This window comes from Peromyscus maniculatus, chromosome 7 (assembly GCF_049852395.1).
Source record: "Peromyscus maniculatus bairdii isolate BWxNUB_F1_BW_parent chromosome 7, HU_Pman_BW_mat_3.1, whole genome shotgun sequence".
Lineage (NCBI taxonomy): Eukaryota > Metazoa > Chordata > Mammalia > Rodentia > Cricetidae > Peromyscus > Peromyscus maniculatus.
In genome coordinates this window covers 113,516,423-113,539,910 of record NC_134858.1, presented here as the reverse complement: position 1 = coordinate 113,539,910, position 23,488 = coordinate 113,516,423, and the positions used below count along the sequence as shown (strand labels likewise).

General features: G+C 46.1%; 1 protein-coding gene across 2 annotated transcripts in view; it reads left to right on the top strand.

Annotated features, from left to right (window-relative positions):
• The window catches only part of Tgfbr2 (transforming growth factor beta receptor 2), a 98,170-nt gene that overhangs the window by 64,201 nt on the left and 10,481 nt on the right, over positions 1 to 23,488 (top strand). For both annotated transcript variants that reach the window (XM_015990260.3, XM_006970248.4), the window contains 2 exons: positions 10,025 to 10,824; positions 13,674 to 13,815. In XM_015990260.3, the coding sequence (XP_015845746.1) occupies positions 10,025 to 10,824; positions 13,674 to 13,815 (942 nt within the window). The remainder of the gene's footprint in view (positions 1 to 10,024; positions 10,825 to 13,673; positions 13,816 to 23,488) is intronic.

The window sequence follows — 23,488 nt, the reverse complement described above, 5'->3', positions numbered from 1 at the left end:
CTTGAGTGTGAGCAGCAGGAAATATTAGATAGAAGGATTTATATGGTGGGGATAAGCAGATAGAAAATAAGGGATAGCCTTGAGAGGGCCTGGAACCTTTTCCAACAGGCCCTGACTGTCTCTGTCCCAGGGTATTTATAGAGACAGCAAGGGGGTGGAGCAAAAGACCTCCTCCCCAGCACAGCCAAGTGCAGACCATCTCAGACACCTGCACTCAGGCCCATGGTCCTAGTCATCCTCTCTATGAGGACCTGCTGGGTAAAGCCATGAGGAACCTGAAAATGGGCTCCCACAATCCCAGTATTTGAACTTTGTGCCAATTGTGGCTAAAATGGCGGACCTCTCTATTGTAGCTCTCAACTTGAGGTTTTACCCTCATCTCTCAGGAGTAAACTAGAAGAGGCGGTTGCATTGAACTGAACTTTATTCAAAGTAGAGTCACGAAGAAACCCATGCAAAGGAAACTATCGGGTAGTGAGGGGAGCTGGGGAGATGGCTTAGCTTTGAGAGATTTGCAGTAGGAATTAAAACAAAGCACACAGAGAAATAGCCTCTTCCCTCATTACAGGAAAAGAAATATTCTCAAAATCTTCCCAGAATGCTTAGCAGCACTGCCACCATGGTGCCAGTTAAAGTTGTCCTGTGTCCCCAGCCAGCTTACTCTCCTGTTGTTTAGTTAAAATCGTCTTTAATTGCTTGCTTGCATTTGTTTGCTTTTCATGGAGACGATGAATGGGGAATCCTATCTCACTCCGCACTCCTCTGCTGGTTAATTGACTGGAATGGGCTTGTGGATTGTTTCCTTGTTGGCCAGTCTGAACACAATCGCGCCAGCACTCTGCCAGTGATGCTACCGGGAGACTTAGTTTTAGGAATGCATCGTCTCTGGCAGAAGACCAGAAAACCTGCCCTAGCTTTGTGAGACGTACTTCTGAAACTTGAAGGTGTGAATGAGCCACCCAGGGAACATTCCAATGCACACTCTGATGTAATGAAAATTTAGAACTGGGGCAAAAACTCTGCTTCCCAGTGAGCTCTTAAGTGATGTGCGCTCATGCTGCTGGTCTGGGGACCTCACTTTGAATGGCAAGGTACCAAGAGATTTAGCACCATGGCAACAAGGTGCTTAAAGATCCAGGTGATGGCAGCAAGATATAGGAACTCTAGAACTGTCAAATATATACAGCACCATTGCTGAACTCGCTCTCTCTTTTCCTCTCCCTATCTCTCTCCTTGTCTGTCTGTCTGTCTATCTACCTACCTACCTGCCTACTTAGCTACCTACTTATACACACACCCTCACACAAATGTATACACATGGGCAAAACACATCTTTGAGTATGTGTGAGTATATATATATACATACATGGATATATATATATATATGTATATATATATCCATGTATGTATATATATACATATATATATATATATATATATACACACACACACACACACACACACACATAGAGATACTTAGACAGAGATACATTAGTAAATTGAGCAGAACTGTTCTGGTTTGATTTCTAATGTGTGATGAATACCATAGCTGAAGCAACTTGGAGAGGAAAGGCTTTATTTGGCTTATACTTCCAGGTCGTGGTTCACCACTAAGGGAAGTCAGTGCAGGAGCCCAAGCAGGAACTAAGCAGAGACCCCCATGGTCTCTGGTGTTGCTTACTTGCTAGTTCTCTGGGTCATGCTTATCTAGCTGTCTCATGTAGCCAGCCTCACCTGCCTAGGGACGGTGCCACCCACAGTGGGCTGGGCCCTCCCACATCTATCATCGATCAAGACAATGGCTTACAGACATTGCCCACAGGGCAAACTGATCTGGGAAGTTCCTCGATTGAGTTTCTTCTTCCCAGGTGATACTAGATTGTGTCAAATTGACAATAAAACTGACCAGGACAAGGCCAGAGCATTTCTTTTGTAAAGACACTTTCAGTCAGGCATGGTGGTGCACACCTCTAATCCCAGCACTCGGGAGGCAGAGACAAGTGGATCTCAGTGAGTTCGAGGCCAGCCTGGTCTACAGAGCTAGTTCCCGGACACTCAGGACTATACAGAGCAACCCTGTCTCAAAATAAATATATTAATAAGTAAAAATTTTAAAAAATAAAGATACTTTCAGAATTTATCTTATAGTTTCTTCTCAATTATATGTGATCAGATGCTCTGTGAGGCTTGGACAGGTTTTTTGCTAAAATTGTAGGAAGGTTTTTAGAATTCCTCAAGAATAGAAATTCTGCAATATTCACTCAGTCCTGTTAGCACTGTGAGAACTGTGCATGCACACTTTGATGGTGAAATCATAAAACAAAACAAAATAGCAAACAAGCAAACAAACAAACCAAAAACCTCAAACAAGTTCTAGCTCTAAGCATGAGGAAGAAGAGTTGCTTTTTGAGAGAAAAGGGAGGCAGCTGTCTGAAGGCAAGTTGGGGATCATGTGGGGTACCTGGAAAACATACTTTATTATCAGACTGGTGGTTTGAAGATGGTTTGCCTTACAGTAGTTCGCTCATCCTGACACCTGTTTGATGTGCTTTTCTGCATTTGTGTCTCATTGGACTGAAGGGGGGGTGGTGGCAGAGAACAATCAGAATAGTAATTTACAGAGGACAAGTCTTGTTCCTGGGCTAAGGGTGTTGTTTGGGTCACCCTTGTGTTCTAGTTTCATTTCTGTGGCAGTGATAAAATGCCTGACAAAAGGCAGTTTGTGGGAGAAACCTTTTATTTAACTCACAATTCTAGGTTACAGCCTATCATGGAGGGGAATCAGCTAAGGAGCTTGAGACAGCTGGCCGCATCATGTCTACAGTCAAGAGGGAGAGGAATGAATGCCTGTGTGCTCATTGCTCGGTTACTTGTGCTCAGCTCCCTCCCTCCACACTCATACAGTGCAGGACCACCTGCCTAGGGAATGATGCCACCCATAGAGGGCTGGGTCTTCCCACAACAGTTAGCTTAGTTAAGACAATCGGCTACAGGCATGCTTGCAGATCAAGCCTATGGGAAATCTCTTCCCAGGTGATTGTAGTTTCCGTCAAGTTGACAGTGAATGCTGACTGTCACACCTTGAGATGGAACATTTTAAATTCGGTTTGGTTTCCTTTTTTGGCCCCTATCACTTGCTAAGAAGTGTCCAATAGGAAATTTGACTTGACACTCTGAGCCCTCTTTTCACACTATTGTCCCATTTTAGGGATAAGAAACTAAGAGTATGGGTGATGTCCCTGGGACAAGTGACTCTGGGTCTGAATGGCTACACAGTCTTTGTTCCTCTCTTGCACCTCTCAACGTCCCTAGCACTGAACCGTTGAGATCATCTAAATCTTTTTGCTCTGTGTGTGTCCCACAAGAAAGGCCAGATCTAGCTGAACATGAGAAATAATTTGCAAATTTCAGAGTCCGAAAAATTAAATAATTTTGAAAGATATTTTTTCATTTTCTTTGATTTTACCTTAAAAGACAAAGATTAATATGCCATAAAATTACTCAAACTGACAGAAAAAGTCAGAAGAGAACGCATGGTGTGCTCTTATGTGCAATGATTGAAAAGTAAACAACTTGTTTTCCAAATAAAGCCTGTACGTACACACACACACACACACACACACACACACACACACACACACACAAGATAAAAACAAGTGACTCCCAGGCTCCTTATGTCCTCTGTCATGCCCACATCTGGTGTTAATGGCTAAAAGAACTTAAAACTGAAACTCTGATTGTTTTGAGTCAACGTGACTTAGTACAAACAAATAAGGAGGTCACCATGGAGACAAAAACACTCTAAATGGAAACCTGGGGGTGTTGCTCAGTTCGTACAGGAATGGTTTAGCATGTCCCGAGGCCCTAGGTTCCACCTCCAGCACCCCAAAAATTGGGTATAGTGATACACACCTGTAATGCACTCTGGAGGTGAGGCCAGAGGATCAGAAGTTCAAGGTCATCTCCAGCTATATATAGAATTTGACGCTAACCTGAGCTATGTGAGATTCTGTCTCAAAAACTAAAGCAAAAACTAAAACAAACAAAAATTCTAAATGGATCACGTCTTGATAAAAACCTGGTGAACATAGATGAATTTAAGAGATAGGCTCCTATGATAGTATTTAAAGTTGTTGAGCAATTCTAAGGAAGGCATTTGGAGTGTAAATTCATTGATGTAAATGTACACTAGGAAGGAATGTGGGTGGCAGTTTTCCACTCACCTTGGTGATCTGGTGTGTATGTTAATGAAAATTACATGACATCTAGAGAGATCCTTGAAGCGATGTCCCTGAGTCTCTAAGTGCAAAGATGTCCACATGTCACCATGATCATCTGGAGCCACAGGATATGTATGCAATTGTCCAGGAAGGAAGTGGAGCTAGAATGAGATACACTGTGGAAGGAAGGGCATCCTGTTCCAAGTCACTACCTTAATTAGGACTTTAAAATTGACAACGTTCATTTATTCACCAGCACCTACTGGAGGAAAGTGCTGTAGGGGTCTTTGCTAAGTAAGCATGTTATGAGCAGGCCAGTACCTACCTCCATATTGTAGGAATACAGAACCTGACTCAAGACTGCTATAAGTAAAGCATACAATGTTTGTGGATGAGTCATTTAGTACCTACCTGCCAAAGCTCACTGTATGCTGCCTGTGTTTCCTGAGAATCACAGAGGGCTTCCCACTGCAGCATGGAGCTCCTTCCCAGACTCAGAAAGCTATGAGCAGAAGCCCCAGTTGCTTATGTGGAAAACCATGCACCAACCCAGGCAGATCTACCAGTGGCATCTGCTACCCGCATGCCAGGGTGACGGATCAGTCTTAAACCTGCTGTCAGAACTCTGTCAGAGAGGCCAGCACTCGGATACCTTCCCTTTTCCAAGGGCACTTTGTTTTTTGTGCATGTGCACTCTGGAATAATTGAAGTCAGATGAAGCCTGTAGAATTGCTCAGAGAGACTTGTAAACATGTGTGAAATATTACCATTCTCAAATGCAATGATCTCATATTTTTATAGATGAATATGTATTTCTATAATAATACATGGGCAGGCTCTAACAGCACCTCTGAAAAGAAAGAAAAACCGAGATGTCCAAATGATCAGTAAAGCATACATTTGTCAAGGCGTCTCTTCCGGATATACTGTGATATGAACATGTCTATGATTTCTACTGGTGACATAATCTTGGGTACACCAAACACTTAGAAATGATTCAAAGTACTTTGGGGGGCAGGAGAGACGGCTCAGCAGCTAAGAGCACTGACTGCTCTTGCAGAGAACCTAGGTTCATTTCTCAGCACCCACACAGCAGCTCACAACCATTTGTAACTCCAGTTCCAGGGTATTCAGTGCTTTTTTTCTGACCTCTGAGGGCACTGTACACACATAGTGCACATATATTCATGCAGGCGCACACACATACACATGAAATAATAATTATCTTTAAAAATAATAAATGACACATTTTAGTTGAAGGTGAGGGAAGCTGAGGCCTTTGGCTCATTAAGTTCATAGAACCACTGGATTCCACTCATAAAACCTAGGCTAAGAACATTTGCTATTATAAACATAAAGCCTCATTTAAAAACAAAAGAACAAACAAAACAACAACAACAACAAAAAAAATGAATCTTGAAGAAATTCTACCCAGAGCTATCCCTAATTTTATGTTACATAAAAAACTTTGCATTGAAACTAGTCATACTAGTTTCACAAGTGTGACTTGGGTCCCTGTATGTATGAGGCCCTGTAGCAGGCTCCTGAGTTCCTCTCTTATGTTAGAGCTTTTTCTCCTAGCAGGAAAAAAATGCCTACTTAGGGGCAGTACCCCACTGTGGTTTGGAGTTGAGAATGAGAAATGGTCTCTGTGCCTGTGGCATGGCCCTTTAGTCACCCCACCTGAGAACTGACAGTATGGCTCAGCTGTTTAGAGCACTGGCTGCTCTTACAGAGGACCCGGGTTCCATTCCCAGCACCCACATGAGGGCTCACAACTATCTATAACTCCAGTTCCAGGGGATCCAACACCCTCTTCTGGCTTCCATGGGTACCAGGCATGCATGTAGTTACACATATATTCATGCAGACAAACACTCATACACATAAAGAGAAAAATAATTGATCGTATCACTTAGCAGTGATATCGTAGCAGATGGCCACCGAAATACTGGGTGTAGCTTCCAATAAAGACACGCACTGTATTCAATTGAAAGGTTACTTAAAGCCAGTCTTCATCAGCTCCCACCAGTGTCACCGGTGGGACATTCAGACATTATACCATGCAGCTAAGCTCTGTTCCAATAGAGCTTGTGGCAAACATTGCTTATCGCCTGAGTGAGTCTTGGGAAATTAAACAGTCTGAACTTCAGCTTTCCTCTCTGGGACATGGGTCTTAAAATACAACAGTCTCTACCCCGCGGAGTTTCCTCAGCAATTAAATACAAGAATTATGTAAGTTCTGTGAACCCAGCCAACATGTGGTATGTGCTCAGTTTGGGAGTCTCTCTTATTTGGGGGTTGGCAGGAAGAAACACTTTCTGTGACTTCTGGGCCCAGGAGACCCCTGTGTGGCCACATCTACAGCTCTGTGTCTGACAGAGAAGCCCAGGAGCCAACACGGGGCATGCCTGGGAGGCCCTTGTTTAGGTCCAGCCACATTGCAAGCTCCCTTCTGGCCTGAGTTGCTATTGTGACTCCCTTCGCCTCCTCTTTGAAGTTTCTAGATTGACAGATGCTACTCAGTCACTCCACGCACGTGCAGCTTTACATGTAGGTTTAAAAAGGAAAAGGAAAAGGTCACAGGAAACTGGAGGGGAAAGTGATGCTTGGTTTCTGACCTTAAACCAGGGGGTTTCTAGAACCTTCTGCAGTCAATGTCACATGTTAATTACAGGTTGGGTGCCTGCCTGTGACTTAGAAGAAATGGAAATGAGTGAGGAAACCTTTTCTGTAAGTAGCTAGGAATTAGACACTGATCAGTAGCAAATGAACAGTTGGTGCAGACGTTTTAATGCATTAGAGAGGCAGGTAGTAATTGAAAGTCTGAATTGTATTTCCTTATATGTGGAAAGGAATATTCACAATGGACCAAAAGTAAAGTCTCTCCAAATTCTTCCAGTGTGTTACAGGGTATTAAAAATAACATTTATGGGATAGGGGGGGTGCTGATTTTTTTCTATAAAAACAGTACCAGATAGTAAATCCTTTTGGCTTTATGGAGCAGAGCTGATCTTTATAGCAGGAAGGTCTCTATTAAGAGAATCCACAGACGGCCCCTCTCTCTCTCCCCCAGCCCCTCTGGTTAACAACTGTTCAAAGTGTGGGGGTGTCTTCATCCCAAGGCTGTATGAAAACTGACTAAATCTGCCTGCTTTAGAACATAAGGCAGTGTTCACCTGGCAGCACAAGCAGGAAATCATGGAAGTGACCCAGCCTGTGCCAGTGGCCAGTGCATCTCCGTGGTACCGGATGACCTGACCATTGCCCCTACAGAGCCCCATTGTCCTGAGAGAAATTTTCATTCAATCAACCAGCTGGAGTCACATGGGGAGCTGATCATTCCATGTCTCCACATTCTCCTCCTTTGGCTTCGTTCAGTGTCTCTGGAGTGACTGTGTCACATGCCAATTAGGAACCAAGTTCCCTCTAGACACCTTAGTCGTCTTCCTAGCCATCTGGCTTGAACACTCGCCGCTCCCCTAACCCAATAACTGAAGTAGCTGAGTATTATCAATTGAATAATTACAAATCCTATGTCTGACATCAAATCCATCTCAATACCCTCTACCAACTGCTTCCCGCCGTCCCCTTACAGAGACATTCTGGAAAGGGTCCTCAGATACGTCACATATTCTTTCTCCCTCCCATGACATTCTTTCTGTGCCTCATGGGTGGTTCTCATCTGTCAGAGAACAACTCAAATATAGTCTGTGCTCCTGTACCTCCCATGTTTCTCTGAGCTTTCTCATGCCCCATCAACCCACACATTGTACCATATACTTGGCTCCCTTCTGGAATGTCATATATTTTGCTCAGCATTTGTGTGCATGCACTAACTCCTCCGCTGGTAGTGTGAGGACAGTGGCATGCCAATAGTAGACAGTCAGGAATGCTGTGACTATAGAGTCAGAACCTAAGGCCTGCTCATTAAGGAGTACTTCAAGTCCAGGTGAACAACACATGCCTAGAATTCTGGCATTCATGTGGATGTCTTTAACTATCCTCTGCCCATTATAGTTACTAATCATGTTCTTTTCCCAAGAGAACTAATAACACATGATCAAAGCTGGCAGATAAACTAAAGTTGCATTGTTAGGTCTCGGGTGTGTTGTCTCCACCACAAGCAACCAAATGCATGGCAAAAAGAGGGACACTGAGTGGCCAGGAGACTTCCAGAGACCACTTCCAGGCCCATAGCTGGTGTTTCAGAGTAGTCTGAGAGGGAATCAGAGTGAGCAGAGTGAATTGGAGGTTAGGGTCAATAGGAACAACAGGACTGTGACAGTCTCGGCAGCAGTGGTTCCCAACCTCCCTAATGCTGTGACCTTTTAACACAGTTCCTCATGTTGTGGTGACCCCCAACCATAAAATTATTTTTGTTGCTACTCCATAACTGCAATTTTGCTACTGTTATGAACTGTAGTGTAAATACCTGTGTTTTCTGATGGTCTTGGGGAACCCCTGTGAAAGAGGTTCATTCAACCCTTAAGGCAGTCACGACCCACAGGTTGAGAACCACTGCTCTACAGTTTTATCAGGTTCTAGATGGCTAGGTTACTTTTGTATTGCTATGACCAAATGACTTGACCAGAATTAAGGAAGGAAGCAATTATTCCGTCTTGCAGTTTGAATGGATACAGTCAGTCACAGGGTGAAAGCGGGCTGGAAGACCTGACCACAGTGCATTCATAGGAAACAGGGAGCAAGCACACTGAAAACGAGGTTACACATCTCAAGACTCGCCCTAAAAGACCCACTTCCTCTAGGGAGTGAGGTTCCACTTGGTGAAGTTTCTATAAGCTTCCAGAGCATCACCAGCAGTTGAGAATCAAGTTTTCAAGCACGTGACCCTGGCAAAGCGTGGAAGGGGGCCATTTAACGCTAAATCACATGACTACGTAAGGAACCATTTAAAAGCAGGAGTCGTGTCACTTAATCTCTATCCCCAATTCTCAACCTTAGTTATTGTTCAGAACATTGTCGTTACTCAGCTCTGACTGTGCCGACAGGCACAAAAACACAGCCACACAGGAAGAGCATAGAAGCCGTGAGATTACATGACACAAGGCACTTTACTAAGTGTCCTCGGCTTTTCTTAGAGAGTTGCTTTTAAGCTAAACTTTGAAGAGTAGGAGGTGCTTGAGTGGATGATCTCAGGCCAGGATTACCTGCGCTCCTTCCCACGCTCCCACCTGCTCTGTTGCACACCCAGGCCATACATATGTGTTTGTGTCTGCAAGGTACACAAGTGTGCAAATGTATGCACGTGGATGCTAGTGGATTCCTTAGGAATGACCCTTTTTAGGACAGGGTCTCTCATTTGACCTGAGACTCACTGATTTGCCTGGACTGGCTGACAAGTGAGCCTCAGAGAGCCGCCTGCCTCCATTTCCCCAAGCCTGGAATTACAAGTGTGTGCCTTTTGACATGGGTTCTGGAGGTTTAGCACAGGTGCTCATGCTTGCAAGGCAGGGGCCTTACTAATGTATCCGTCTCCCAGTTCTCCCTTCATGTATGTACGTGATGGATGCTGAGGAAGAGACTCGGAACCAGTATCTACCAACATCCTATGTATCAAACTTTGGTTGATATGGTATCCTTGGTCGTATCTGATTTGGTTTTACCTTGGGAAGGACATGGATGGTGTGCTAGTGTTCAGCATCCCTGGAAAGAATCACCATCTAGTGTCCGTGGACACAGTTCAGATGCTACTGTGTGTAAATGCGTGATTGTAGACTTGCTTCCTGGTGACTCACACCTCCCAAACCTAATCCTTCTCTCCTGCTTTATCTCCACATCAGAGTACACCACCAGCAGTCCTGACCTGTTTCTGGTCATTATCCAAGTGACCGGTGTCAGCCTCCTGCCTCCGCTGGGGATTGCCATAGCTGTGATCATCATCTTCTACTGCTATCGTGTCCACCGGCAGCAGAAGCTGAGCCCATCCTGGGAAAGCAGCAAGCCCCGGAAACTCATGGAGTTCAGTGACAACTGTGCCATCATCCTGGAGGACGATCGTTCGGATATCAGCTCTACGTGCGCCAACAACATCAACCACAACACAGAACTGCTGCCCATTGAGCTGGACACCCTGGTAGGAAAGGGCCGATTTGCTGAGGTCTACAAGGCCAAGCTGAAGCAGAACACTTCAGAGCAGTTTGAGACTGTGGCCGTCAAGATCTTCCCCTATGAGGAGTACACGTCATGGAAAACGGAGAAGGACATCTTCTCAGACATCAACCTGAAACACGAGAATATCCTGCAGTTCCTCACTGCTGAGGAGCGGAAGACAGAGCTGGGCAAGCAGTACTGGCTGATCACAGCTTTCCATGCCAAGGGCAACCTGCAGGAATACCTCACCAGGCATGTCATCAGCTGGGAGGACCTGCGGAAGCTGGGCAGCTCCCTGGCCAGGGGCATCGCTCATCTCCACAGTGACCACACGCCTTGTGGAAGGCCCAAGATGCCCATTGTTCACAGGGACCTCAAGAGCTCTAACATCCTTGTGAAGAATGATTTGACCTGTTGCCTGTGTGACTTCGGGCTATCCTTGCGCCTGGACCCTACTCTGTCTGTGGATGACTTGGCCAACAGTGGACAGGTAAGTGAGAGCTGGTGCTCCTGACCCTGACCTCACACCTGGCCTCACCTCTACCCCTTTCTTTTATTTTCTTTCTGAAAATTTTCAATTAGAGACGTGTGTGTGTGTGTGTGTGTGTGTGTGTGTGTGTGTGTGTGTGTGTGTGTAGGTGCACGTATGTGTCAGTGCACACACAGGTATTTGTGTGGAGCCCAAATATATTCCTCCATTGCTACTCACCTTGTTTTGTGAGACAAGGCCACTTGCTGAAACCGGAGCTCACCAATTTAGCCAGGCTGGCTGGATAGATAGCTCCAGGGATCCTCCTGTCTCTGCCCCTCTGCACACAGCGGTGGAATTAGAAAGGTGTGCCACCACAACCGCCTTTAGCATAGATCCTGGGAACTGAAGTGCTATCTTCTTGCTTGTGAGGTAAGCTCTTTGCTGGCTGACCCATCTTCCCAGCCCAGCGATTCCATTTTTGAAGCATTGTCCAGGATCCACATGGAAACCCTTTGACTAAGGTGCACTGGAGGATTTCCTTCCCAGGTGACAGCTGATGACTGTCACCGTGGGCCCATCAGGAGCATTGCTACTTTCCACAGCTGGCAAACAGGGCACACTCTAAAAGTCTCCTTGGAATGAAGCAAACTTGTGAAGTTTGCCTTGTCAGCACTCTGTCCATAGCAGCACATGCAGTGTGGAGGTCATCTTGCTGAGACACAAACAAGTTAATATGTCAGGTCAATGACTCACAGAGTGCTCTGTTAAAAAGAAAAGTGTCTTCTAAGACACGCCAGTAAGAACTTTTCTTTGGAACAATGGCATCAAATTATTTGACTTCTGTATGACAGGACAGTGATTGACATTGGAGGAACTCATATATGCTGCAGTATCAGACATTTCCGTTTGAAAAACTTCCCTTAGAAATAGCTATCCCTTTTCCCTGCGGGCCCTGTGTTTGTTTAATGTCAATCATAAAATTGATCACAAGCCTAAATAACCAGAATACAGCCACACATCACATTCATGGAATCCATTGTATGATTTGGGCTTTTCATATGACTTTAATTTAGCAGAGATTTATGAAATTATGTCATATGGGTCACAGGATAAATTAAAATTAAATGGTCGTTAAGTGACCCAGATGGGTGGCAATTATTTTCATCATGAGTCTTAGAGTTTCCAGAATGAAGAAAAAAAATCTGATTTGCAAAACCAAAAATAAACAGGCGAGGGGATGGGGAGATGACTTAGCAGCTAAGGGCACTTGCTGCTCTTACAGAGTGCTAGACTAGGGATTTTGACCAGGTTCCTTTTCTCTGCCAGTTAAAGAATGAAAAGATAGGAAAAAGCCTGGAGGGTGAAGGATTGGAGTGGAGAAACTGAACAACAACAAACAGGAACGAGAAGAATCAGCAGTTGAAGAAAGGTGTTTATTGGACTGAAAAGACACAGACCTGTAGCAGACACACGGCAAAAAGGCCTGCAGAGCATAGAGGGGATGTGGAAACTGAAAATCCAGGCTCTTCTTGAGGGCTGGGGTTTGTCTTCTCTGAAGGGTCTTCCTCCCCTAATTTAGGGTTGGTCAGTTTGAAGAATGATAGAAGGGCTGGTAGACATGATAACATGTCCTGACTGGGCTTTGAACTTGGTGACCCTCTCCATCCAGAGGCCTACTGTTGGGAGAAGAAAAGTTATGAAGCCTTTGTTGTAAGCTGCCAGGATCTTGTATCACGTCTAGGGGTTGAGGAAGAAGGCAGCCATTTGGGGAGTTCACCATCTTTATTACTGAGCCATAGCTCCTCTCACTGTCTGTCTGCCTTTCATGGAGTCTGTCTGATTCTTAGTCTCTCCACAGGACCTGGGTTTTGTTCCCAGCACCCACATGGCAGCTCACGATTGTCTGTAACTCCAGTTCCAGGGGCTCTGATGCCCCCTTCTGGCCTCTGCAGGCACCAGTCACACATGTGGAGCATGCAAAATACTCATCACATGAAATAAAACTAAATAAATTACTTAAAAATATAAGCATCTAAAATATCATAGATGTGGCTCTTGAGGTTATCTATAAGAATATTGAATAATAGGATGGCATATGAAGCCAGATTAGTAGTTCTGGACTGGGACACTTGTTTGAGCGTGTTTTGTTTAGAGTCTTGAAGAGTTCTCAAAGAGAGAAAATAACAGTATGTGTTGTGTCTGCCTGTGTAATTCTCATCATTTAAAACAGCGCTATGAGTTTTTTGAGAGAGCATCTGCACAGGGCTGCGGATGTAGCTCAGTCAGCAGAGTGCTTGCCTAGTGTGCATGAAGCCCCGAGTTTGACTCCTAGCACCACATAAAGTGGCTGTGGTAGTGTACGCCTATAGTTTCAGCACTCTGGAAATGGAGGTGGGAGAATCAGCGGTTCGAGGTAATCACTATCTACAGAGATAGAAAATATCACACCTCAGGCTGAAGAGCTGTTGCCAGTTGATGGCTGCTGGGGGAGATGGGAGAAGAGTCATGTTCCTTCAGTGGTGTGGCCACTGTTAGTTACCCTGATCCTGGAACGCCTGCACCAACGCATTTCTGAGCAACACTAATCAAACGCAATGGACCATTTAAAAAAGACAAGGAAGTAGGTAGGGGACTTGTCAGCAAGAAAGGGTTCTAGAAGTAGGCAGGAAATAAGAGAGGAGAGTGAGGGTGAATGTGATCAAAATACATCATATACATGTATGGACTTACCTAGGAACAAAAGAAGAAACCTCTAGAAACAAAACATCATCTGTGTATGAGAAACCTCAAGCTTAAGTCCCTTTAACAAGTTCCCTCAGAATTAAATTATGCGCTTCATTCTGTGTTATGTTTTGTTTTGTTTTAAGGTGGGAACTGCAAGATACATGGCCCCAGAAGTTCTAGAATCCAGGATGAATTTGGAAAACGTGGAGTCCTTCAAGCAGACAGATGTCTATTCCATGGCTCTGGTACTCTGGGAAATGACATCCCGTTGCAATGCAGTGGGAGGTATGTACTTGGTGACAGTGCAGTCAGAAGTGGGTCCCCACTCCAGATGATGTAATGGTGTCTGTCTCAGGCATGGTTCCAGGGTTCGGCACAGAGCAGTGAACGCCACACTGGGAGGCAGTTGAGATCGTGTAGTGCATAGCTCTTCCAGGATTACTCTGAACAGCCAAGGTTTCTAAGTGAAAAAACCACATTGGGAACATATCTCCTTTCATACAGCTATTTAGAATTACTTTTCTCTCCCCAGATATCTTAATATCTTGCAGGAGGTGGTCACTAGCAACAGGAATAAGAACGATTTCTATTTACCTAAAAGATGAGCATCTGCCTTTGGTTTCTTCTCATTTGGATTTAAAGGACTGAAAAAATACTTGACTAAACATTTACTCTTGTAGACATGACTTATTTTCCTCAAAACTCAGCAGGGTGGTTTGATACGTCTATTTGGATTTTAAAACTCTGGGAACATTATTGAAGATGATGGCTAGCCCCTAAGACTCCTCTGCCTTTCCTCTGGGAACACCACCGTCAGCTATCACCTTTCCTTCTCTTTCTTTGAGCATTCTCCCCAGGCAGAGTACCACAGCTCTCCCAGGTTCCCTTGTTCTCATCTCTGCATGCTGTCCATCAAGTCCTTCCCACTGTGACAGGCTGCCTTGGGGTTTCCATCACTATGAAAAGGTACTGACCAGAAGCACGTTGGGGAGGAAAGGCTTTATTTCATCTGACAGTGGGTTCAGGTGAACAGTCCACTGTCCAGGGAAGTCAGGTAGCTCCTCAAACAGGGCAGGAACCTGAGGTGGGTGCTGATGTGAAGACGTGGAGCAATGCTGCTTTCTGGCTTGCTCTTCATGGCTCACTTAGTCTGCATTCTTAGAGCTCCAAGGACCACCTACCGAGGAGTGGCCACTGCCCCCCAGAGATCTGGACCCTCCCAGATGAATCATCAATCAAAAAGATGACCCCACAAATCAGTCTGCTGGGGGAATTTTCTCAAGTGAGGTCTCCTTTTCCAAAAGGACTTCAGACTGTGTCAAGTCGACATAAAACTAGCCAGCACAGAGGCTGCCATTGCCTTGATTATAGATAACAATGGACATCCCTTGAGTGTTCTACTCATACTTTGTTTTGGGGGTATTGTTCCCAGATGGCCAGAAAGAAAGACTGGTGGTTCTCTACATTCTGTCTCCATCACCCATGCTCCACTGAATACTTTCCATCAGGTCTCACCTGGAAAATGAGTGCATCCAGCCTTGTCCAGATGAAGTCAAGCTTGGCTTCATTCTCGCTGACTTTTTGTTTTATAATAATATTAAACTTACAAAACAGCATCAAGAAGAACACAGAGAGCTAAGGAGGTATCTTAATCACTCAAGTCTTACCACACAAGCTTGAGGACATGAGTTCAGATCCTTAGCACCCATGGAAAAGGAGGGTTTTGTGGAGGGTGCCTGTAGTTGTAGTGCTAGAGAGGCAGACTCAGGATGGCTAGGCAATTGACCCAAACCAGTTTGCTTCAGAATGAGTGAGAGGAACCCTGTCTAAAAACATGAAGAACAGTGTCAGCCTCTAGACCACACACACACATCCCCTCACAAACATGTCCACATAAATATACTCCCAACTAAACAATCAAACAAAAAAATTTAACAGAGATCTAGGTGTGTAATTCCAGCACTCGAGATGCTAAGGCAGGAGGACTGAAGCAAGTTGTGGGTCAGCCTAGGCCATATCGTAACTCACAGGCCAGCCTGGACTGCAGAGAAGACCCTGTCCTAAACACACAAACCAATAAACAACCGTAACAACAACAACAGCAATGCAGACTCCAGCCCACCCACCCACCTTTAGTCCAGTTTAAAACTTAGCCTACATTCAAAAGAGAAGTGACGGGTTAACTGTATTGAAGCCAGGACATTAACATTGGTGCAGTGCTCTGTGTTGACCCCTAGACCTCGATGACACTCCAGAATCACCAGGAATGTGCTTTCCCGGAAGAGGACTCAGGCTAGGATTCGCATGGATCTCACTGAGCTGTTTCTGGAGTCTTCTGTGACCTTAATACTTGTGAAATTGAAACCAGCACCTCAGAGCCTGCACCTACTTTGGGTTCTGCTAGTGTTTTCTCATTAGATGGAGATGACATGTCTGGAACAAGCACGCCACAGACACTGTGGTGACTTCTCTGCACATGGAACCCAGGCCAGGGATGCTGATGTCAGCTAAGAGGTCTGACTGCCACACAAGGGAAGAGACTCTGACTTGTCTCTGGCCTCACCTGTTAATTTGAGGGTCTACTGAGAATTCCCACTTTAAAGGATTATCACTGTGGCATTTGCCTCATGCAAATGTTTTTTTCTTACCCCTTGTTAATTAGTAGGTATTTTACTCTGAGGGAATCTCTACTCTTCCTCTCACTATCCCTTGGTATTTATCCATTATTTGTGCAATCCTATCAGCTGGGTCAATGGGTATTTCTTCCATTCTGTGGATGTCCAATAATGTTATTACTTATTTTGTTGCTCACATAGTGGCCTCTCTGGTTACTAACCCAAACTTGCCATTCCAACTGGACCCATTACTGGTTCTGAGTCCTCATCCCTTGCACATTATGTTTGGCTCCCCATAACCCCAAGGAGGATCTAGGTCACCTTTTCCTCATCCCTTATTGAACCACTGTCCTCTATATCTCTGGCTTCTATGGAGATGGTGATTCCTATCTGGCTGGCACAATTCTCTCCTGGTTTCCTGCCTAAGAGGTCTTCTTCTACACTCCTAAAAGTAGCTTTGTGTGTGTGTGTGTGTGTGTGTGTGTGTGTGTGTGTGTGTTTCATAGTTAAATTTGTTTAATCAACTACTAGCCATCGTAAATGATTTTCTGCTTGGAAGCTTTGACAGCTCCAAAATGACTCTGTAGACTGATAGGAATGGAGTCAAAGATACCGCTGTCCCCGACAGAATCAATTTACCTGGCTAGCGGTATCTTCTCCCGAGCTCTGGGAGCCGCCGTGATTCTGTAAACAGCCCCTGAGATCATGTCTGGTCTCCAGTTCTAACAAGGTAGTCAGCCCAAGGCTCTGGTGCATTCTGCATTCATTGTTGTCACTGACAAGAGCCCTTTCCTGTTGATATTTGCTGAGTGAGGAAGAATTGAGGCACGCATGAGGCAGAGCCAAGCTTGCCAACTTTTATGGTTTCTAAAAAAAGCTACAGGATAAACAAGTTTCCCCGTGGAAGGAACCAGGATCCATTTTCTTTAGTTCATCTCAGAAAAACCCTTTACAACCTTCTGTGGTAAAAACAGGCAGAAATTGAATGGAACCCCTCTTGGCATCCCTTTGTTTCGGCCGTCCTTGTTTGTTGGTAACTCCCCACCCCTGATTCTCTAGTCTCCACTCCCTCATGGACATCACTAGATTGAAGTGTGTGACATCATGTGGCACGTCCCTGAGAACACGTCAGCCTCTTCTAAAAGTATCAGATTTGTGTGTGTATGTGTGCATGTGTGTGTTAGTGTGTGCGCACCTGTGGAGGCAGGAAGCCAACCTCTAGTGTCTTCCATGGTACTTCTCCGCTTGGTTTTTTGAGAGAGAGTCTCGCTGAACTTGGGCCTGTCTGATTTGGCTAGGCTGGGTGGCCAGTGAGCTCCAGGGACCCACCTGCCCCTGCCTTCCCAGGACTGAGATTACAAGTGCATGCCACCACATCCAGCTTTTTTAACTTTAGTGCTGGGAATCCAAACTCAAGTGCTCATGGCAACTGAGGTATCTCCTCAGACCCTTACATCATTTTTTAAATGTCTTTTAAGACAATTTAAAGATCTTAAAGATAACTTGGTTAACCCAGGATTTATGTCAGAAACATTTATTTTCATGTGATTTTTATACATGGAAAGCACATGAAACATGAAATGTGTCCCCCGCAGGCACAGGCTTCTGCATCCTCATCTCTCCAGAATCACAGGTGGACAAGCCAGTCCAGTTGTCACCCCAGAAGCTTGGAGTCTGCTAGAAAGACTTGCACTTAAAAAAAAAGCACATGCTTTTTAAACATGTACACATACATATTATATTTATCACCTTTCTAATACAATAGATAACAAGTTACTCTACTTGCTAGGGGACTTTGATGTGTAAGTGTAAGAGGGGAACTGTAGCTGGTCCTTCTAAAGTGTGATCTTTACTCACATGATGATGTATGATTATTCTTTTCATCAGCTGTTGAATTCCAAAGAGGAAGGGTAATCATCATCATCATCATCATCATAATAATAATAAATGTAATTACAATAATAGTAAGCAGTAGTAGCAGTAGTAAACGCAGGCCCCTTGAGATGGCTCAGGGCAGAGGTGCTTACTGATGATCTGAGTTCAATCCTTGGAGCCTATGTACAGGTGGAAGGAGGGAACTGACGTTACAGAGTTCTGACCTCCACATCCATGCCGTGGCTCATGCACCCACACCCTCCCACAATAATAATTAATTAATTAATTTAAATAACAATGCAGAATATATCTCCTTAGTATGGCATTCAAAGATTTCTATTTTACCCCACAATTGGGTCAGCTAATAATCCCTTCTACATGAAGCAGGATATTTGGCATTATGTGACAGATGTCCCAGGAGAATTAAGTCCTTCCTGCCTTACTTTAGGATTCTGTGATGATGGTGAGTGTGACTTTCCTGTGGATGCCAAGCCTAGCCCCTTCATCACCTTAGGCCCCTCCTCCCTTCTCTGGCCCCGGCCCCATGTTTCGTCCTCACTGAGGATCTCCCCATCAACTCCTTTCAGGACTGGTCTTTCAACTCCATTTCAAGCAGTTTCCTGGGACTAACACTGTGGCATGAACTTCCCTGCAGTCGGGGGCTGTCAGTTATACAACAGCTGTTAAAGGACCCAGCAGAAGGAGACAGGGAGCTAGCGTCCAGGCCAGCCTAAATCAGTGGATGCCGAGGGAGGAGCAGTGTGGCTCGGGTGTCAGCCTGGACTCTGCAGAGCAGCCCCAGGGAGGGAAAAGCGCACAGCCCAGCCCTGGGGGTGTTCCCCTCCCCTCGGCATTACCAGGAAGACAGTGTAAACAGATGATAAATAGTTAAGTCTGAAGCTGAATCTAAGCTTCGTCTCGTGTGCAGTTCACCACAAAGCTGCACAGACGATCACAGAAAGGGGAGAGTGGAGTGAAGAGGAGGAAGGTTTGGTCCAGGTTAAGAAAGCCCCCGGGGAATCACAGACACCATCGCCAAGGCAGTCACTTCATCATCAGTGTGTTGAATCCACCAGAATCACATTTGGGGCACACTGCAGTCAGCCTCTCCACACAGATGAGAAAAACCAGTGTCCAGGGGTGGGACAACCACGGAGCCAGGAGCCCTGTAGCCACAGGCCTTCCCTTCCTGGGACAGGGTCGGCCTGATTGGTAGAGAACAGGGAAAATGAATACCCAGAGTAGTGTGTGCGGGTCAGAGCCCCTCTGTGCATCCTGCACTGGAGGCACAGCTCTTGAGAAGTACTGGATGAGGTGGTACTCCCTAGGGACCTCATTTCTGAAAATCTGCATCCCTGAATTTTCCTGTCTCCCTTGATGAATTCCAGAGTGTGCATGCATGCGTCTGGGTGTGTGAGAGAGCTTGTATGCATGTGTGTGTGTGTGTGTGTGTGTGTGTGTGTGTGTGTGTGTGTGTGTGTGTGTGTGTGTGAGAGAGAGAGAGAGAGAGAGAGAGAGAGAGAGAGAGAGAGAGAGAGAGAGAGAGAGAAAGAGAGAGAGAGAGAGTAGACCAGAGGTCAACCTCCGGTACTGTTCTCAGGCAATGTCCACTTTTTTTGAAACAAAATGTCTCATTTCCTTAGAACTTGCCAAGTAGGCCAGACTGACTGGTCAGCCAGTCCCAAGTATGCACCTGCCTCCACCTCCTCTGGAATGACAGGCATGTGCTGCCACACCTGGGATTTTTCATTTTGGTTTCTTCTGATAAAATCCAGGCCCCGGTATTTGCTAGGCAAGCATTTTTACTGACAGTCCTCTTCCCAGCCCCCAGATCCCAGTTACCAGAGCCAAGGCTCTGCCTCTGTACACGGATGCCTTAAAATCTGACTTCTTTCTCCTGCTTTCTCCAAGGATGTAGTCCTTCATACATTCCCCCACTTATCCATTCGTTCACTCACTCAGGTGACATCTAATGAATGACTCTGTGTCCAGGCACTCTGCTCCCTGCTGAGGAACAGGAGTCCGCTTTTGTTTTTGAGGCATGGTCTTGCTAGGAAGCTCACAGAGGCGTCACCCTCACAACTGCCTCAGCTCAGCCTCCTGGTACTGGAATGTTGGGAAGAGCACTACACCTGGCAAGAGCAGAGGTCCAAAGGGTCCCTCTCCCCCGGCCAGCAGGTCTAGTGAAGAGTGAAGCTGGGATAGGTCAGCAGCAGATCTGGTGGCCAGCAAGGGATGGGTGGGTGTGATCATTTTAGCAAGAAAATTCCAGCAGACTTCAGACGCTTTGAGCATCTCAAAAGATGCATTAAAAAAAATGAAGAGAGCCGGGCAGTGGTGGCGCACGCCTTTAATCCCAGCACTCGGGAGGCAGAGGCAGGCGGATCTCTGTGAGTTCGAGGCCAGCCTGGTCTCCAAAGCGAGTTCCAGGAAAGGCGCAAAGCTACACAGAGAAACCCTGTCTCGAAAAACCAAAAAAAAAAAAAAAAAAAAAAAAAAAAAAAAAAAATGAAGAGAGCAAACTGAGTTGTTCAAGGAGAACAGGATGGAAGGGTGGTTGGTGTGCCTCTGCTTTCTAATGGAGAGAAGACAGGAGATCTCCACTGGGCAAGGGTAGAACTGAGATTGGCTCTCTTTTACAAAGAACCTCTGTCCCAGGCCAGGCGGTTGGCCAGGGGTCTGGGCAAGCGTTTGCACAGTGCTGTGTGGGAGGCAGATGAGGGAGGTGTCTAAGGCCCCCTCTGGGGAATACAGCAGGCACCGCGTGTATTCATCCCCAGCCAGCACTGGCCCACATGCAGACTGACCCAAACCCTGGCCACCTGGACCGCAGCACAGAAGCTGACACCCAGCGGTCAGTGAGCAAGGCTTTGACACAGACAGCTCCTTCTTGAAGAAGTATCGAAAGAACAATGGGCCAGGCCGAACGGAAAAGGGAAGGAGGCTGGGAGAAACTTCAGGAAGACCAGGATGGAAACCCTTTGCTTTGACTGGACTCCAAGACAGCACCATTTGGAAAGAAAATATAAAATCAGAGGAGCGTTGCCTTAGGGGACACTGTCCAACGACAGCCACAACAGCTGTGAGGCAGATGCTGATGGCCAAAGCCGTACCCATGCTGTCCGGGGGCAGGTCTGTGGTGATGCAGAGAAGGGCAGGCTGTTTCCCTTCAGAGGAGCTGGGGGACGTCCTGAGAGCAAGGAAGAGCAGCAGCGGCTAGTCCTCAGCCTGGGCAGCAGGGGGAAGGGAAGGAAGAGAAAGTTCCAGGCAGCAGAAAAACAAAGATCTCTTAGAGAAGGTGTGTTTTGAACAGTTCGGGGACACAGGACATTCAGTCCGAGAACTCTCAGGATGGGCTGGCTTAGCTGTGGTGGAGACATCTGCTGTAGTCCGAGCACCCTGGATCCACAAAGAGGAACCTGAGTAAACAGTGCACTGGTGCCATGCCAACCCCATCCTCCCCTGCTGTCTGTGGTTAAAGAATGGGACTGTCTTGTTCTTTCTCCACCCCCAGGCCTACCACTGCCCCACCTTTCCCAAAGCCAGAATACACAAGTGTTTGGGTACACTGCAGGGAAATCATAACAGTTAAGGGGATTTCTTTTTAATTAGTAGTTCTTACATAGCTTGTTTAGAAATTACCAACTGTCTCCTCTAGCAGACCCTAAAGAGCCCTTCCTGAGGGCTTATGCCAGAGAGGACCTCACCAAGGTTGGCAGGAAGGGAGACATTTGTCAGGTTCTCAGTGGGTGGGGTATCCCCTAGCAGTGCATGCTGTGGGCAGGATTGGGGGAGCACTTTCTGAAATGCCAGGTGGAGAGAAGAAAGTATAATAACTTCTTAACAAGACAAGGCCAGTCTGCAGGGTCCCTGAGACCCCAGGAGCAGCTCAGAATCCTTTGTTTTCCAGACTCACTTTTCTTTTCTTCTCTCTCTGTCTGTCTGTCTGTCTCTTTCTCTGTTTTGTTTTTCAAGACAGGGTTTCTCTGTGTAACCCTGGCTGTCCTGAACTAGATCTGTAGACCAGGCTGGCCTTGAACTCACAAGTACTGCCCCTGTCTCACCCCCCCCCCACCTCCCATCCCCCCTACCCTCCCAACGCCCCACCTCCCACCTCCAGGAGAGCTGGGATTAAAGGCCTGCCCCATGGCAGCCCAACTGAGCCTCCGTTTTCTTAATGGTGAACTGCAGGTGTTGGATCACATCCCTCCAGACTGCTCCTCAGCATCCTCCCCACCTGGCTCTTTGACACTCTTAAAACATGCTGAGTCACCTCCACTCATTTTCCCTTACCATGACCCAGCTCCCACTGCCCTGGCACATTTAAAGCCAGTGTGCTTAAGGTGCTTGTTTCAGACCCGCTATAGGATAAGGAAGGACCCCAGAATGGGTCTAAGTGACTTTACATTTTCATGAAATTATTTGTCGAGGAGGCACACGTGTGCCATGGGGGTGCTTGTAGAGATCGGAGGACAAGTTGTAGGAGTTGGCTCTCGCCTTCCACCACGTGGCTCTCGAGATGAATCTCAGGTCTTCAGGCTTAGCAACAGAGGCCCCTACGCCCTGAGCCATCTCAGGACTGGACCAGGTGACCTCAATAGCAACGCGGTATAGCTAGAGATGCCCAGCTGGCCTCATTTTTCCTACAATTCATTTCTGCTGCGCTTTGCTGAAGCCTCTCTCCATTGAACTGAGGGCAACTCACCTGGTCTTTTATGAAAAGTAAATCGAGAAGTGCTCACTTATAACCAATAAGGTAATGGTTTAAACACCGTTTAATCTCACCAAAGCCACCCTTGTGGAAGTGATGAGAGGAGACTGGGTTTTTCTAGAAACTTTCCTTTAGTGATTTTATGGGTTTAAACATGTGCATTTTCTAAAATATTGTAAGCACCGATATGAAAGATAAGTAGATGGGCGGAGTCCATGTGGGTTTAGCTTTCACTGAACAGGTGGACTGCAGTCTTCCAGGCTCGAGATACCAGGAGCCAAAGCAGTTCAGGCCCCCAGTACGCTGTCAGTCCTTCATGCGGCTCCGTTCCTAGGACTATTTCATGTATCTATCATACAGAGTATGAGATTCCCCCAATGGCCGTCAGTGCCCACGCACCGAGCACAGGATCCCTGCCTGAAAAACTTCTCCCTCAGAGGTCTGACCTCTGACCTTGTTTCTCAGAGTTCAGGTTTTAACTCAGGGGTCTGCTTCCTTGTTCAGAGCTAAGGGTGGACCTCTGCCAAAATTTGAAGCAAATTTAGAACCAAGGAGCATTTAGAAAATCCAGGAGGGAATGGTTTTCCATGCATCGTTCATGTCCCCAGGTTCAGAGAACAGCAGATGGGATTGCCTGAATAGCCATGAAAGTAGTTAGCAGAAGCTCTTCTTTGTGCCCAGAGCAGATGCTAGGCACATCGGCTGGTGGCAGGTATCCACACAGCCAGATGTGAGTCATCTCGGCACACTTGTGGGA